General features: G+C 43.1%; 1 protein-coding gene across 1 annotated transcript in view; it reads left to right on the top strand.

The window, feature by feature from the left end:
* The window catches only part of LOC128337917 (protein eyes shut homolog), a 264,499-nt gene that overhangs the window by 187,299 nt on the left and 60,707 nt on the right, over window positions 1-16,493 (top strand). Inside the window, exons 9-10 of the mRNA XM_053279638.1 lie at window positions 3,620-3,817; window positions 8,712-8,833. Coding sequence (XP_053135613.1) covers window positions 3,620-3,817; window positions 8,712-8,833 — 320 coding nt within the window. The remainder of the gene's footprint in view (window positions 1-3,619; window positions 3,818-8,711; window positions 8,834-16,493) is intronic.

Raw genomic sequence — 16,493 nt, 5'->3', positions numbered from 1 at the left:
GACAATCCGGCACCAGATATCCTAGTACTGCATTTTGGGGGGAACGACCTAGTTAGTCAGTCTGGTATTTCACTCTCTCAGCAGATAATACAGGACCTGGGGGTAGTCTTAACTTGGCACCCCGGGCTGATCTTAATTTGGTCTGATATCACCCAGCGGAGAGTATGGAGGGGAGCCATTAAGCAGAACAAGGTGGACAGGGCCAGATGGGGGGGTCAACGAGGCAATTGCACAATTCTTGGCCACAAAGGGTGGCGGCTGCATACCGCATGATGATATCAAGTTCTCACTGCCCCTACTGTACCGAGGTGACGGCGTTCACCTGTCACCCATGGGCATGAGGCTATTTGTTGACGACCTGTGTCTGGGATTGGCCCAAGTCTTGGAGGGCGTGCGGGGCATTAAGCAAGGCTAATGCCCACCGTGGCAAGCACAGTGCGGCAGTGAACAGCAGGAAAAGCAGTGCGGCACCTTAGGTAAGCATTTGGCTTTGAGGAGGGGCAGATCCCTTGAGGCTTGGCAGATCAGGGATGCGGCTTTGCTCCTACTTCTCTGCAAATGGCATCCTTCCGTATGGCTAGACAGCATTGGAGGGGTGGAGTTAATGACAGAGACCTGACCTTAGGTCGATGAAGAAGCCCACCCCCCCCCCCCCCCGCTTGGGAGCGGTGGGCCACCTGGAGCCAAGGTGCTAGTGCCATGGGCTTTTAGACCAGGGCGGCCATAGGTTTGGCCGACCCGCTAGGGACCACACTGTTGCTAACGGAGCACCAACCCCAGCCATAGTGCCTTGAGGGCACAGTTTGATTTATAACCGCAAATAAAGTGGCCAATTTCACCAAAGCAGAGTGTGTCTGTGACTCCTTGGGTCTGGGTGCAATCTTCTCTGTGCAATAGCTGAATGGCAGGATCACTCTTTTATGGAATATGCAGTGTGGAGTCTCATCCTTTCAACTCCCTCATTTTGTGGTAGGGGCTGACAAAATCAAAAGTGTGTGTGGCGGGGTGGGGGGAAGTGTGTGAATTAGATTAAAAAATAAACCAACACAATAAGACTATTCACAGGCGCAGGCTAGTGCTGCACAGCACTGCACAGCCCACCTGACAAACTTTGCTTTTAACTTTGGGGATTGTGACCTGATTCACACAGAGTCGAGTACCTAGAATATCCAACTCCTGGGGGGTTCCCCCAATGCACCACCCTCATCGTGTAGTGCATTGTGGGATATCTGCAGTTGCCTCCGGCTCATTTGGTGGCTACTCAGGGATGGGCCTTCTCCGCTGCTGCCCCAGAACTTTGGAACACGCTCCCTGCATTAAAGAAGAGCCCCCCCCCCCGATCTCTGACAACTTTTTAAAAGTCTTTAAAGATGCACCTATTCACCCAGGCTTTAAATTAAATATTGTTTTAACAGTTTTATCATTGTTTTAAAATATTGTTTTAAAATTAAAATTGTTGTAATGTTTTAACTTTTACTATGTCATTTATTTTGTTTTAACTACTGTTTTAAGTTTTGTTTTGTTTTTGTCATTTATTTTAACTAATGTTTTAACTTTTTGTTTGCTTGTTGTAAACTGCCCAGAGACTTGAGTTTTGGGAGGTATAGAAGTATGTTAAATAAATAAATATCCAGAGGCCGGAATTCAAGCACCACAGCTTGTGTAGAAGCACGCTCTGTGCTCCCACAACTGAAGGCCCCTGCTCCCAATTTCAACCATGGAGACTGCCACTTAGTGATGTGCACGGAACCACGTAGGTGCGGTCCGGAACTGGGAGGGGGTCTAGCTTTAAGGGCGGGGGGGTAGTACTTACCCCTCCCGCCACTCTTTCCCCTCCGGCGCTGCAGTCAAAGGTGTAGTTTTGGGGGCGGCAGCGTTCCTCCCTGCCGCCCCTGCCCTCATCGTTGCCTGGAAGTTCTGACAAATACCAGCACGCATGTGCCCGTCGACACGCATGCACCCGTCGCACAAGCCGCATGGCAGCGATGGGCGTGCGTGCCGCGACGGGCGCATGTGTGCTGGTATTTGTTAGAACTTCCAGGCAACAATGTGGGCAGGGGCGGCAGGGGGGAACGCTGCCGCCCCAAAAACTACACCTTTGACTGCAGCGCTGGAGGGGGAAGAGCAGCGGGAGGGGGAAGTACTACCCCCCGCCCTTAAAGCTAGACCCCCTCCCAGTTCCGGACCGCCAGACCGGCCAGGTTCCGAACCAGTTCGGAGGCTTCTAACATGGCCTCCGGACCGGTTCGTGCACACCACTACTGCCACTATGGCATCCATATGGGCTCGTAAATTGCAGAGACCAAAAGATGCTCTGGTTGTTTGGGAGGCATCCAACCCACTCCCATTTGGTCGTGAAAATGAGCCCATTGTTTCCCACTGGCTGTTGCGTTCCTTCCTTTCTCTTACATAAGAACATAAGAACAGCCCTCCTGGGTCAGACCCACATTTCACCTTTCACACAATGGCCCACCAGATGGCACAGGAAGTCTACAGGCAGGAGTTGAGGGCATACCCTCCAGGGGAGTAACAATAATAGGGCATGGGGAGACAGTTGTCTGGGGGCCAACTGCCTTGGGGCCCCCCCACAGGCAAGTCACATGACTGACTCCCCCAGCCATGCACTTGCCCGGGCTTCCTTCATTTGTATTCATCCTCCGAAAACTGATGTGAGTGTTAAGACCTGGAGCTACCAGAACAGCATGTTTTTCTTTAGTACCATTAAATGACTTGCATCATCCACAATTTACAATAAAAAAATAATTTAGGATGATGTTCTATTGTGGCACATAGGATACACACACACACACACACACACACACACACACACACACACACACCTATATATAAAACTATGCTTTTTGTTACCACTATTCAGCCTAATTTAAGATGTCTTTACTTCACGAGCTGAGCTTCAGTGATGGGGGGTCATTTTAAAATCTTGTCTCTGGGCCCACACCAACCTTGCTATGCCCCTGATGGCCTCTCTCTTGCTGTTACTCCCCTGCAACTGGTATTCAGAGGCATCCTGCCTCTGAGACTGGAGGTGGCCTATAGCCCTCAAACTAGTAGCTGTTGATAGACCTCTCCTCCATGAAATTATCCAAACCCCTCTTAAAGCCATCTAGGCTGTTGGCTGTCACCACATCTTGTGGCAGAGAATTCTACAAGTTGATTATGCATTGTGTGAAAAAGTACGTCCGTTTGTTGGTCCTAAATTTCCTGGCAATCAATTTCATGGGATGACCCCTGGTTCTTGTGTTATGGGAGAGGGAGAAGAATTTCTCTTTATCCACTTTATCCACACCATGAATGATTTTATAGACCTCTATCATGTCTCCCCTCAGTCATCTTTTTTTTCTAAACTGAAAATCCCCAATTGTTGTAATCTTGCCTCATAAGGAAGGTGCTCTAGGCCCCTGCAGCCTATTCCTTTTCTTTTAGTTGTGAGCTCCTTTGGAATAGGGACCCCCCCCCCACCGCCCAGTTCTACTGCAGTGTAAACTGCTTTGTGAACTTTGTGCTGAAAAATGGCATATAAATATTATAAACAAAGCTTATCTGTGGAGACAGATTCATTCCTTCGTGGCATCAGCTGTACTTGTCTGCCTTTTTTCAGGTTTTAACTGTGAGTTCAGGCCCTGTGAGGGTGGCAATCCCTGTGAGAATGGAGCTGTGTGCCTCAAAGAGATGGATTTGACTGTCTTTCCTCTCGGCTTCCAGTGCCAGTGTTGGAAGGGCTTTGCAGGCCCCCGCTGCGAGATCAACATCGACGAGTGCAGCTCCAGCCCTTGCCTCCATGGATATTGCTATGACGGTGAGAGTTGTGCTCATCCTTTTCACACAGCTGAAGCTGATGTAGCAACTGAACTGGAGGGAGGTCTGCAGATAGCTAGGACGTGTGTGTGTGTGCCCTGGCTCCAACTCTGCAGCCTATTCCTGAAGGAAGGGAGTTTGCCAACATGCCTCATTTCCTGGCACAGAGTTTTATGTTTCCAGAGGGGTCACAATTTCAGCTAATGAGAAATTCTAATGAGATTTTTGAGTTGTCTCTTCCGATGCTTCAATTAGCCCAAATGCCTTTTGTGCAATATATTTCATGATGGATAATTTTCAGGCGCTAAAAACAAAGTTTCTCTGAGCAATGAGGCAGTGTTTCCAATGAATTCTACAAATATGTATGAATATTGCGTTTAATGAGATCATGCGTATAAAGACAAAGAGTGTTTGTTCTGGGGATGGTGGGGAGTGACCCTCTACCATGATTAACGTGACTCCTCATGTGCCTATCAGAAGGCAATCATTTAGAGATTATATGGGCCACCACTGCTACATTTTTGTTGTCAGGATAAGCAAGGGAAGGCTAAGCATTTAGGGCAGCATACACTATAATTTTTACTTTAGTAATTAGTAGGTAAGGATAAAAATGTCTTATTCAAAGTACTTTGATTACTCTCTAATGTATTTTCATTGGCCAAAAGACTATTCAGCCCAATCCACTCCAGTTAGGTCCAAAACAGTAGGATTTTAAGGGAATATAGTCCCATCAATGTCAATAGGATTAAGTCAGTTTATATCCTAGTTGTTCAGATTAAGGTAGATTGTCAGCTAAACTGTTAGATTCAGATTTAAGGAATGACTGCTTTCAAAGGGAATAGCATAACTAAATCTCCTGAGAATCTCCTAAAGCCTCATCCCAAATATAATATATTTTGAACAATAATGATCTCTGAAATTTCAGTGACTGCTGCTTAAACATAACTCTCTGTAGACTCAAGATCCCTTTTCTTTCTATATGTGACCTAATTATATGTGACCTCATTGTGAACCACCTAGAGCCATTATAAACCTTCTAGAACCATTGGAGTCTGGCAGCATATAAAAAAAATAAATGAATAATAAAAAATAAAACTATGCATTATCAGGTAGAAATGTCTTCTCCCATATGAAATACATTGCACAACACACACAGACACAGACACAGATACACACTTACTTTAAGGTCTGCTACTGAAGCACTACTCAGAATAGAGTCTTTCATAGATGCACAAGTAGCATCAACAGCCTCTTCTGTTCTCATCTTCTGCTTACTTTGAAATCTCCTCCTCCAAGAGGTTCTTGCAACCCTAACATTTGCCTACTTTGGGAGACAGGTAAAAATGTTTTCATTCTGCAGTCCTTGAAGATTAAAGATTGAACCTTTGGCTCTTGATGGGGCCACCCCGAACCCTACCATGAAGCAGGGTGAAGCTGGTTGCTTAAAGTGTCAGATTGTGAGCTGGTTCTCAGGGGCAGCACAGCAGCCCTTCTTCAGCCCACTCCTTCCATGGATGGCCTGCCAAGGAAGGAAGACAAAATGCAACCACACTGCTTTTCCTCTTCCCTTCCTAACAAAAGGACAATGGAGGGATTTTGAAGGAGGAAGGAATTGGGGGTATGATTTTAATAGGAGAAAGAAAAGAAAGGAAAAGGGAGGGGCACCATTTTGTTCTCCACTTCAGGCAAGAGCATGTGATGATCTGGCACAGGCACCTGTTGATTCATTGCTTTTAGATTTCATTGTTTTTATTGATTTTAATGGATTGTACTTTGCTTTTAATGTTATGAACCACATTGTAAATTAGAAAATTGAAAATAGATATTTTCAAAGACATATTAACAAATAAGTCGTAACTTTCATTCACTGGAGAAATCTGTGTGGTGCCCTATAAGCAAATGTGGTGCCCTATAAGCAAATGGAAACTAGCTTCCTGCCTTTGGTGGATAGATTCAGCATTGTTTACTCAAGCATTGGGTTTCAGATGGATGGAGTTTTGATTCCTCTATGGTCCTATAGATGTCTTACAACCCAAGCTGAGTTCAGGCAATTACCTGCTTGTGCACATGTATGCTTGCTCGCTCTCTCTCTCTCTCTCTCTCTCTCTCTCTCTCTCTCTCTCCATTCACACTTAATGTGAAACCGGAGTTTAAGGGGCCAGAGGTTGTCAGACCTGCAAATCCAAATGCAGGAAACTCCAGTTCCTCAAGGTGAGCAACCCAAGGTTTTCTTTTTTAAACTCCAATTTGAATCCTTGGGTTGTAGTGAGTTTTGTCATCCCAACCCAAAGTTCAATGCAGCCTGCATTACATCTGAATGTGGAACTGCAGGCTACATTATCTGTGACCAGAGTTGAGGGAGAAAGCTCCTCCCTCTCTCCGGCCATGATTGGCCATGCGGGCTTCATGCAAGAAGGAAGCCTGCACAGCCAGTTTCCCCAGGCTCCCTGATCTTTGTTACATCCAAATTCAGACAGAAGAGTGGGGGTAGGTGGGGAGTAGAACCACAGGTCCATTGGACCCTCTGTTCCTCGTTACGTGTGAATATGGCCTCTCTGCTGTTTCCTCAGGCACACCTTACACAAACTTCTTCCCCTTGGGGGTGGAGAGCAATGTCCTCTTTCCTAAGCCTTCATGGTGGTCTACAACCATCAGCTCTCACTGGATAAACATCAACCAATCGTTCTGAGCTATGTTCCCTTTAACAGGGATTCTCAGATGTTGTTCATGACAACTCCCATAATCCCCAAACAAAAGCCATTGCAGCTGTGGATTCTGGAAGTTGTAGTCAACATCTGGGAATCCCTCTTAGAGGGAACTCTGATCCTGAGCTATTAAAAAACAATCTCCCTAACAAAGGAAGATTGGCCAGCAGCTGTAACAATACATTGGACCATTTTGTTTAGCAAGAGTTGCAGGAAAAAACCCATACTTGCTAGGATTTAAATGGAAGTTAATATTTAGCAAAGGATTTGAAATTATTTGATGTATTTTCCTAGGCTCTTATGATGCAGATTCAGATCTGAGTATCTGTCCAAGTAAATAACTGTTGAGATCTAATTTGCAAGTTAAAAGGAAAAGAACGTGCTCTGTTCCAGTTCCAGCTTAAAACCGTGAATTAAGAAAAATCCAAGCATCACCTAATAGTAGGGGGGGAAACCTCTATTGGAACAAAGGGCTCCAAGCATTTAATGAGAGTAATAGCAGTTACATGTGCAGAGACTGAGTGACAGCATAGATTACATGGTAAATCTTAGAGATAATGAAGAACCCAGGGACCTGTGTGAGGCTATAATAAATCTATGCCTGTAAGAACTGCAATCATTGCTGTCACTGGGTCCCTTGTGTAGATGTAACTCTCCAAAGATACGTTTCTCTTTACATCACTAATGATGAAAAAGAGGAAGGACTGGTTGTTAGCTTGGGAGGCTTGGAGTGAAACATGGGAGCACATGAGAGGCGCTGATAAAGGCTGCCAAGTTGCAGCTCTTGAGCAGTTGCTTTTTGATAAAGTGGCACAGTGTGAAGATTGCACCACCAGAAAACAAATGTTTCTTTCTCTATTTCTTTAAAACAGATGCAAAACAGACAAGGTACCTGAATCCTGTATCTTTTCCCTCTTGAGGAGGACAGCTTGTATTGGAAAAACAGGCAGAGCCCAGAGGCTTTTTGATGATGCTTTCCCCAGACCCCTTTATGGTCTTTCCACCAGGGATTGCAACCTCTTTGGCTGCATTCTGTAAGAAAGCAAAGAAGAGAAAATAGATACATCCAGGGAAAATGATATGTTGCTGACCATCCCCATGTAGTTTGACCCTAAACCAGCTGCCTCCTTTACATTGCATATATAAACTACTTTGTGTGGTCCGGATATCTACAGTCTTGCCTCTCGCCTCTTTCATATGCATACATTTCTCCACAACTTTTCCAAGGTCACTTTCTTTTGAAGGAGACTTCACTAGAATCTTGTATCAATTATATATAAATTTTTGACTTTTCCGATTAGCATGCTATCTGTCATTATGATGGGTGAGGGATGTGCTAACGGAGACAGCTCTGTGTGTGAGCACTGAAAGATATTCCTGTTAGGGGATGGGGCCTCCTGGGAAGAGCACCTACATGCCTGCATGCAGAAAGTTCGAAGTTCCTTTCCTGGCTTCTCCAGGATAGGGCTGAGAAAGACTCCTGTCTGCAACCCTGGAGGAGCCACTGCCAATCTGTGTAGGCAATACTGAGCTGGACCAGTGGTCTGACTCAGTATAAGGCAGCTTCCTATGTTCCCAAGTGCAATGCTTTTTGTTCCCCCTCCCTCATAGGAATTAATGAGAGCTATTCACTTTATATGAGAGAAATAAAGAGATGCACTTGGGAACTCCTTGGGGTGGGGCTAAGTTGCTTCTGACCCTGATGTCCTGTCCGTTTGATGTGCAAGTTTAACCCTTTCAGTAGCACTGATCAAGGGCTAACCAGCCTCTTGATTAACCTGATTGTTTCTCAATTGGTCACCTTCCTTACATCAGACATACAGTTTCCCCATAGTTATTGATGACAAATATAGGTTGACCATAGATTGCATTATAAGAAATAGTTGTTAGACATTGACCAGCACGGTTGGCATTAACTAATAGGTCTTTGAAATCAACAATACACTGAAAGTTCTCCAAAGTAAGTGCGAAGGGCACAGCTCTTTTTCATTCCAATGGTGCTTCCAGAAGTTAGCTTCCCAGTGGATTGTACTCCTTTTCAGTTTGCATTTTAGATGCCTTGTATATGTTTCAGGAGATAATGCTGATATTATTAATCTTTAAGTTTTACTTCAGTGGTTTTTGCTGTACTGCTTATACTGTAACTCTGTACGCTGATATGGTTAACAGTGTTTATTGTTATGATGACAGTTGTTGATGGCTTCTACTGCTTGTGCAACCCTGGATACGCAGGACAAAAGTGTGATCAAGACATTGACGACTGCATCATTAATGCATGCAGACACAATTCGACATGCATGGATCTCCATCTGGTCAGTACACAGTATGCATTTAACTTACATTGTTGTTTTTTTTTTGGTATTACTGTGTTGCCTCTTGTCCTGCCTTTCATACACATACACAACACAAATTGGACTCCTTTCTCCATATAACAGGAAGAACAATCACTTTTTAAAATTTCCCTACTTGCCCTAGCCTGATTTAGCTGGAAGAAAATGAATCTAGAATATCATATACAGTATTGTAGTAACATCAAAAAAATGGCTTTGAAGAAATTCAAGATCTATCAGTATTGGATATGGATAGATTGGGGAAACTGAAATAAAAGGATGTAATAGCATCGATTCTAGTTGCAGCTAGATTCTTACTGAAACAGTTTCCTTGTGTTTCTTACTATTAGAAGATAAGCAATCCTGAAAGGGAAACAGTGGGTTAGTCATGGGTATAATCTGTAAGGAAAAACCTTCCCTTTTGAAATCAGATTTGGTGCAGAGAAGAGGGAATTGATTTTGGTGATATCCAGCTTGCCTTCTTCCATGCACTTGTAGCAAGTCTTATGCGGGGGGTGGGGTCACAACCTCTTCCATGAGATTCTGCAGTGGTGGCCTCCAACCTGAGGGGGAAACTATTCAAAGGGCTGCTATTTGAAAGGAAGTGAGAAAGCTTCTAAACATGAATAGGGTAGGCACTCACACTAGCTTGTGACCTGGCCTTTGCCTTTTAAAAATCCTGAGTCTGGGACCCCTTGCTTGCTGCCAGTCCCACTAATTAATTAGGGGGCAAATGTTATGCTTTCAGCCCTATAGTGAGCAATGCAACAGTAGGTGCCCCCTCCCCTAAATATGTGTATGCGTATGTGTATTTTTCTATTTTTACCCTATTACATAGAACCCTTCAGGTGGCTTATGAAAACAATCAACATCAGATAACACAGCCTTTAAAAAAAAGCCAGCAGTAAAATAATCTAAAGTTTCAGCTGCTGCCCAATGAATTTCAAATAGAATCTGGTCATGATCTTCAATTATTGTCAAGCTGAAAAACAACAACAAAAAACAAATCTGCACACTTCTTGAAGATTGTGAGCCCCTTTGGGACAGGAAACCATCTTTTCTTTTCTTTTGCTATATCAAGCATTTTGAGAATGTTTGACAGGGCAGTAGTCCAACAACTTAAATCAGCATCCAGGCAGTTTTGTAGTGCTACTTCCTTAGGCTAGTTCTGTATTCAACTATAGATAGATGGTGTGTGTGTGTGTGTGTGTGTGTGTAGGGAGAGGGAATGATTGAATGAATATCATTGCATACCTTTGGTGATATACAACACTGCATACCTTTGGAGAAATTGATATATGGCCTAGATGTGCTGGATTTTGTTTTTTGTTTTGTTTTGTTTTGTTTTTTCTTTAACTCCAGTCCTACATTTCCAAAACCTTTACAGCAAGCTAATTTTATCCTGCTAATGTCTGGTTCTGGCAGTTGTAGGTACAAGTATCAAACCTAACACTGCATAATATGCAGCCTCATGGTGACTTCCACTACTGATATGTTAATTAGAATTAGAGGCCCACATGATGTGTAAGGCAATGCTGGCATCCCCAGTCAACTAAGGCTGCTGTGCACAGCCCTGGCAATGTTGCCCTAGAGCACAGTTCTGCAGATACTTAAATCAGCGCCCACAACTGTTCAGCACTACTATGTATGTTCCACTGTTCAAGTCTGGGTGCACTATGTTAAGTAGTTGTACAATTGCACTCTTGTGCAGCACAACTGGGACTGACTTTCACGTTTGCACCAGTATGGGCTAATCAGGTTTGCCTGCAATGCCTTGTGCATCATATGGGCCACTGACAATAACAAGTGATAAAAGACAAGTAAGAACAGAAGAGCTTTGCTGGTCAGACCAAAAGTCCACCAAGTCCAGTTCTTTGTTTCCCACAACCGTGAACCAGATGTTTCCGGGAAATCCAAACACAGGGCAAGAAGGCTGTTGAAGTTCAGAAATTAGTATTTAGTGGCATCATGCCTCTGAACAAGGAGGTTCTATATCATTGACAGACTCTCTTGCATGAATTGGTCCACTCTGCTTTTAGTAGCCATCACCACAAATGATGACGTGTAAGGCTACAGTGTGTGGAAGTGTTAGGGAATGGGCCCACTGGTAGGCACAGTCAGCAGGGTTTTATGGCACATCTGAACAAGAATCGGAGAGCCTGGCTCTAACTCGAGTCTGGCCTGTGGTCTTGCTGCCTCCCCCACACTTCACTGTCGTCTGCTCCCAGACTCTGCATACTAGATGCAAAGCCACGATTAGGTACAAGGGACTGCATATATGCATACCATATAGGCACTACCTGAGGCTTAGGACTTGACCTATGGTAAGGTTGTGCCTTCAAGTCGGTGTCGACTCCTGGCGACCACAGAGCCCTATGATTTTCTATGGTAAAATACAGGAGGGGGTTACCATTGCCATCTCCTGCGCGGTATGAGATGATGCCTTTCAGCATCTTCCTATATCGCTGCTGCCCGATATAGGTGTCTCCCATAGCCTTGGGAACATGCCAGCAGGGATTCAAACCAGCAACCTCTTGCTCTGTAGGCAACTTACTTCCCCGCTGCACCATTAATGAAAAAAGTTTGAAAGCACTGCTTTAACACACACATTTCAGGCCTGCTTTGTATTTCTGCTTTTTGGGGAATGATATCCCAGTAAGATTCTACAAAAATAATACTGAAAAATTACTCGCATTAGTGGTGCTTACCACTGTCTTGGGAGTCACTGTGCTCATGATCTTTGCTTTCTTCTACAACTAAATCCTGTCATAAAAAGCCTAATTCACTCCTGTTTACAGCATCGTATTTTAGAGTTTTCTTCATATGTCCTGAGAGAGGAGTGTTTGCTTTTCGTTACCATCACTCAAGTCTATCCATTCTTCTCCTACAGTAATTTGTCATTTCCTCCTGTCAAAAACATATACCATTTTGTTTTAAATGGGCTGTGACATAGTTAGCAAATCAATAAAATCCCCACTGGGTCATCATTCCTCAGAAAGCCAGGCCAGAAGAAGGGGGGAAAGCCCACAAAACTCTCCCCTAGGAGAATGCATTCACTATAGGGGGGGAACACACGTACATATAGAGAGTGTACAGCTTCATTGGGAATATGTTGTTAATGAGTCTTCTAGTTGGCTTTTTTTAAAGTAGAGCTGGTGTTCACAACATGCAAAAATACAACCCAACATTTCTTGTATTATAACATAACATGGTATGATGTAAAGACTTAAAAAGAAAGGTTATTGTCAGAAATGGAATTTGTTTGTAATCACTACATGTGATGACGGTTGAGATGCTTATAAAGTTCTCTGCCCCAAGTTTATCCCTGGATTTTAGAAGTCTGAATTGATTGGTCTTGTTTCTGAGGTGCAACCAGTGCATTAGCAATTGTCCATTGTTCCATGTTCTTTGATTTCCAGATTTTATATACAGTTACATACATAAACAGTTCTTGCAGCTTTCAGTTCCTTCCATGTATTCATGTCTTCCTGCCATATCAATGTGCATATGCACATCTATAAAGCAGTGTGTAAAATTAGTCATGTTGTGATTATGCATGCAATTGTACAAAAAGATTATTGTAGGGTGGTGTTTTACCTATGAGCAGGAGTGTATTTGCATATCAGTGAAACACTTCAGGAAAGGAAGTTTGGTGCAGTGAAACACACAATCACATCAAGATTAATAAATAGCATACTGCAAAAACTCAGCCTCTATGTGCACATCAGCAGCACAGAGCAGGGGAAATGCAAATGAACAGGAGGGACTGAAAATTGCAGCACGCTGCACATGCTCCAATTTCAGAATTAACGTTAGGAATTCTCCATTTAAACCAGAATTTGGGAGGAGAGCATTGCAAACCCACAGAACATTAAAGAAATAGAATGAGGGAAATCTGTTCAGCCCTAGATGAAAGCACTTCTGTCTGCTTTGCCATGTGTACATTCTGAACAGGGCCACATTCAGTTGTAAGGAGCTTCCCTGCAGGACTGTGTTAGGTTCAAGTCTGTTGAGTTCTGACATTTAGTCACTTTAGCATCACATAGTTCATATTTGATTAAAGTTGTGTACCACTGCAGATACTGTAGGATCAGTAATGAACTAGTAGAGGGAAGGGAAGACAAAAGCTTGAGATAAATGTCAGCCTTTCCAATTTGAAAGAGCCAGGCTGTACGTTTTCTCAGGGATTCCTTTTAGGCTCTGTTTTGTGAAATGCTTTCCTTGGGGAACTTAGTAAGGGATGGAGGAATGTGCTGATGAGAATAAATATGTGACACTGAGTTAGGAAGTGCAGTTAATGCAGAGGCAAACTAGGAAGTCATATGGGTTTGAACTGATTGACCTCATGAAGTAGAGTAACAATTAAATTCAGTAGTTCAAAATATCAAGTCCCATGTTTGGGGACTAGCAATAACCATTTTCATTATTAGTTTCAGAGTCTGGCTAAAGAGTAAAGAGATCTTGTGATCTTGTTTAATAGAAAACAATCAGCCACCAATATGACAAGTGACAAGAAAGGCAGCTATTGGATATTTTATGTAAGGTGTATACAGAGGGAAATAGGAGCACCTTGGCACAGGACAGGATGAGTTCTCATCTGTAATTATATCAACCTGTTTGTTTCACCATGTTGATGAATTCCAATTGGCACTGTGAAAAGCAGCAACCGGAATGATTACAGGAAGGAAGAAATTATTAACACAGGTTAAAGAGCATGGTCTGGTCAGCTTGGTTAAAATGTTGTTACTAACTCAGTCTGCACATTTATCAGAACAAAACACAGGCTAACTAGTCATCACAGTAAACAGGGGAAAGTGCTAGAACTACTGGCTACAAAGTGACCATAAATTAATACATTTTAATTGGAAATCAGGAAGTGATTTCTAATGATTAAAGATGCAAAAATTCTGGTCTGGCATAATCTCATGCTCCGGATCTATCTGATTGCCATATTTGGGGCAGGAAGAATCTGTTTTCCCAGTTATTTGTTTGGGGTTCTTTTGTTGCTTGCTTGCTACAACTATGACAAATATTTATATGCCATTTTCCAACAAAAGTTCCCAAAGTGGTTTACATAGATATAAATGAATGAATAAATAATTTATTTCCATCAGAATTGTTTCATTTCTTTCCTTTAGAGCAAAAGGTGGCAATCAATTGAAGCTCTTTTACTATGAGGAAAGTCTATACTGTTTGGGGATGTTTTAGTATAGTGATCAAGAGGGGACTGATTGAGGTTTATAAACTTATATTTAGTTGGTTACAGTATGTATATGACAGCTATTTATATCCCGCTCTTTAGTTTAAGCACTTTCAGAGTGGATTACAGTTTACAAATTGAATTACACAATCCAAATTCAAAATAAGGCAACTAAAATTTCAGCATTAAAATTGATCTAAAATTAACATTGAAAGAGCTGAGCAAAGGCTTCGCCTGGTGACCAAAAGGAATCAGAGCTGCACCGACCGAGTTTTCCTAAGGAGAAGGTTCCACAATTGGGAAGGCACAAGAGAAAGGGCTATTTCCCCATAGGCTACTTACCTTACTTCAGAAGATTAATTGGCTTTAAGAGGGGCCTCCAGGGAATTTTTCACCACATGGGCAGATTCTCCTGAAAATGAGCTTGAATAATGTACATAAATTCCAGAACTTTTTTTGTGGCTTTCTGCAATGAAACAAAGCAGTTATGACACTTTCAAGTAGATTTAGAATTTTTTTAAAAAATCATTAAAACTCAATGAGTAAACCAATATCTTTGAAAGTCTGCACACTTTAGTCTTCAGTGAAAGGTCTGAAAAGGACAGTGGGCTAGAAATGGGACGAAACTGCCACTTCCATTAGCAATAAATGACTTGATTCTTAACAGTCTATTTCCTGAAACAAAGCAACAATTTTGCTATTTCTTAGCCCACACCAGACATTTTGTTATGAGTCTGTTGCTTTCTTAAGCTTGTGAGAAACCATGAATTACATTGATGCTTTTCAAGCCAAGCCATTTCTTGCAAATAAAGATTGCCCTCCATCCAGTTCTCTGCACAAGTCTGTTCCCATGCAAAAACAAAGGTGTATCTTTATTTACCTTGGAGAAGTATCTTTTTCTCTTGACAGAACAAATAGATTGCAGATCCTTTTAAACTGGAAAATTATCTTTCAGTTTGCAAAACAGTAATCAAAATGGTCATGTCAGTGTTTAACCATGATAGATGTCTTCTGTGACTGGTTTGAAAAAGTCAATACTCCAGAAAAGAACCCAAGTAGCCATTTGTTATGGCCAGAAAGGACTTCACTCCATTTTTATTGTGACTATATGTGATCATTTACACTTCCTTCTTCCTGAAATACTGCAATTGTTTCCACATTCGGACATAACACGAAACCGGAGTTAAATGGAGCAGAGAGTGGAACTCAATTATGTTTGAATGCATGCAACTGTGGTTTCAACATGGAAGCAACCTGTGGTTTTTCTTGCCAAACTCCAGTTTGAACCTTCAGTTTGTAGTAAGTTTACAACTTAAGGTTTGGCGGTGGCAGGATTATGTACGAATATAGATGCTGCAATAATCGCAGTTCCATGCTGATTTTGGAACCATAATAATAGAGAGGGTGACCCAGACCCACCCAGAGATGTGGTAGCTCTATGCACACCACAGCTCTCAATGGCCACCTATTGCCAAAAGTGCCACACCCTCACCATCCTCCTTTCTCTTCCCCATTCTGCCTGGCAACAGTGGCACATTCTGAGTGTTGTTTTTTTAAAAAGAGATACAACCCATTTGGTGGTCTACGACCTCTAGCTTCACACAGATGCAAAGCTGCTCCAAACAGCCACTCAGTTCCATTCCTCTGCTGCTACAATGTCACCACCAACACCATGGAGAGCAGCCAAGCTGGGGATTCCTCCAAAAAGGTGTGTGGAAAGCTTTGGAAATGTGGACAAACAAGGGAGTACAGGCTCAACTACAGAACCAGTTCCACAACAAGGCCATCTGCAGCTGGATCTCCAACCAGATGGCTCTCCACAAGTACCAGTGCACTGCCAACCAGTGCAAGGAGAGAGTGCAGCATTTTCTTAAAAAGAAATTTAAAGAGGTGACTTCACACAACAAGCTCTCTGGAATGGAGCCCAGAAATGCACTGCCCCCACCCGCTCTTTGCCTCGCCAAATTTTTTTAAAAGCTACAGTGCAAGGGAGGCCATGCAATCACACACATGCTTGGGTTGCTCTGAAGTGAAGGGAAAGACTGGAAGAACTGAAAGAGATGGCCATGCACAAAGCCACTTTGGCATGAAGTAGGAGGGATAGCCAGCACTCCAAGCAGTTCCCTGAAATCATACCCGAAACCATTCCCTGGACAGGACACAAAGAATGAAAGTCTCCTCCCTCTCTGGAACACTGACACCTTGTTCTGCTCTGTGAGTTAGGTGGATGGGCACTCCCACACACTAATACACTCAATAACAACCATTTGGATGCCCCAGTTGGGCGGCATACACAATTTAAGCCCCCATGTGAGCGTGTGCCATCACCTAACCTCCCTGCTGGCAAGAGAGGAATAGTTTTGCCATGGCAGGCACAGCTCCAAGCATCGCTGTCGTCAGCACAATGGAGATGGTCCTGAGCACCATGGAGGATGAAGCAAG

The sequence above is a fragment of the Hemicordylus capensis genome, chromosome 1 (genome assembly GCF_027244095.1).
Source record: "Hemicordylus capensis ecotype Gifberg chromosome 1, rHemCap1.1.pri, whole genome shotgun sequence".
NCBI classification, from domain to species: domain Eukaryota; kingdom Metazoa; phylum Chordata; class Lepidosauria; order Squamata; family Cordylidae; genus Hemicordylus; species Hemicordylus capensis.
The sequence above is the reverse complement of the archived record's forward strand: the minus strand, read 5'-3'. Positions and strand labels throughout refer to the sequence as shown.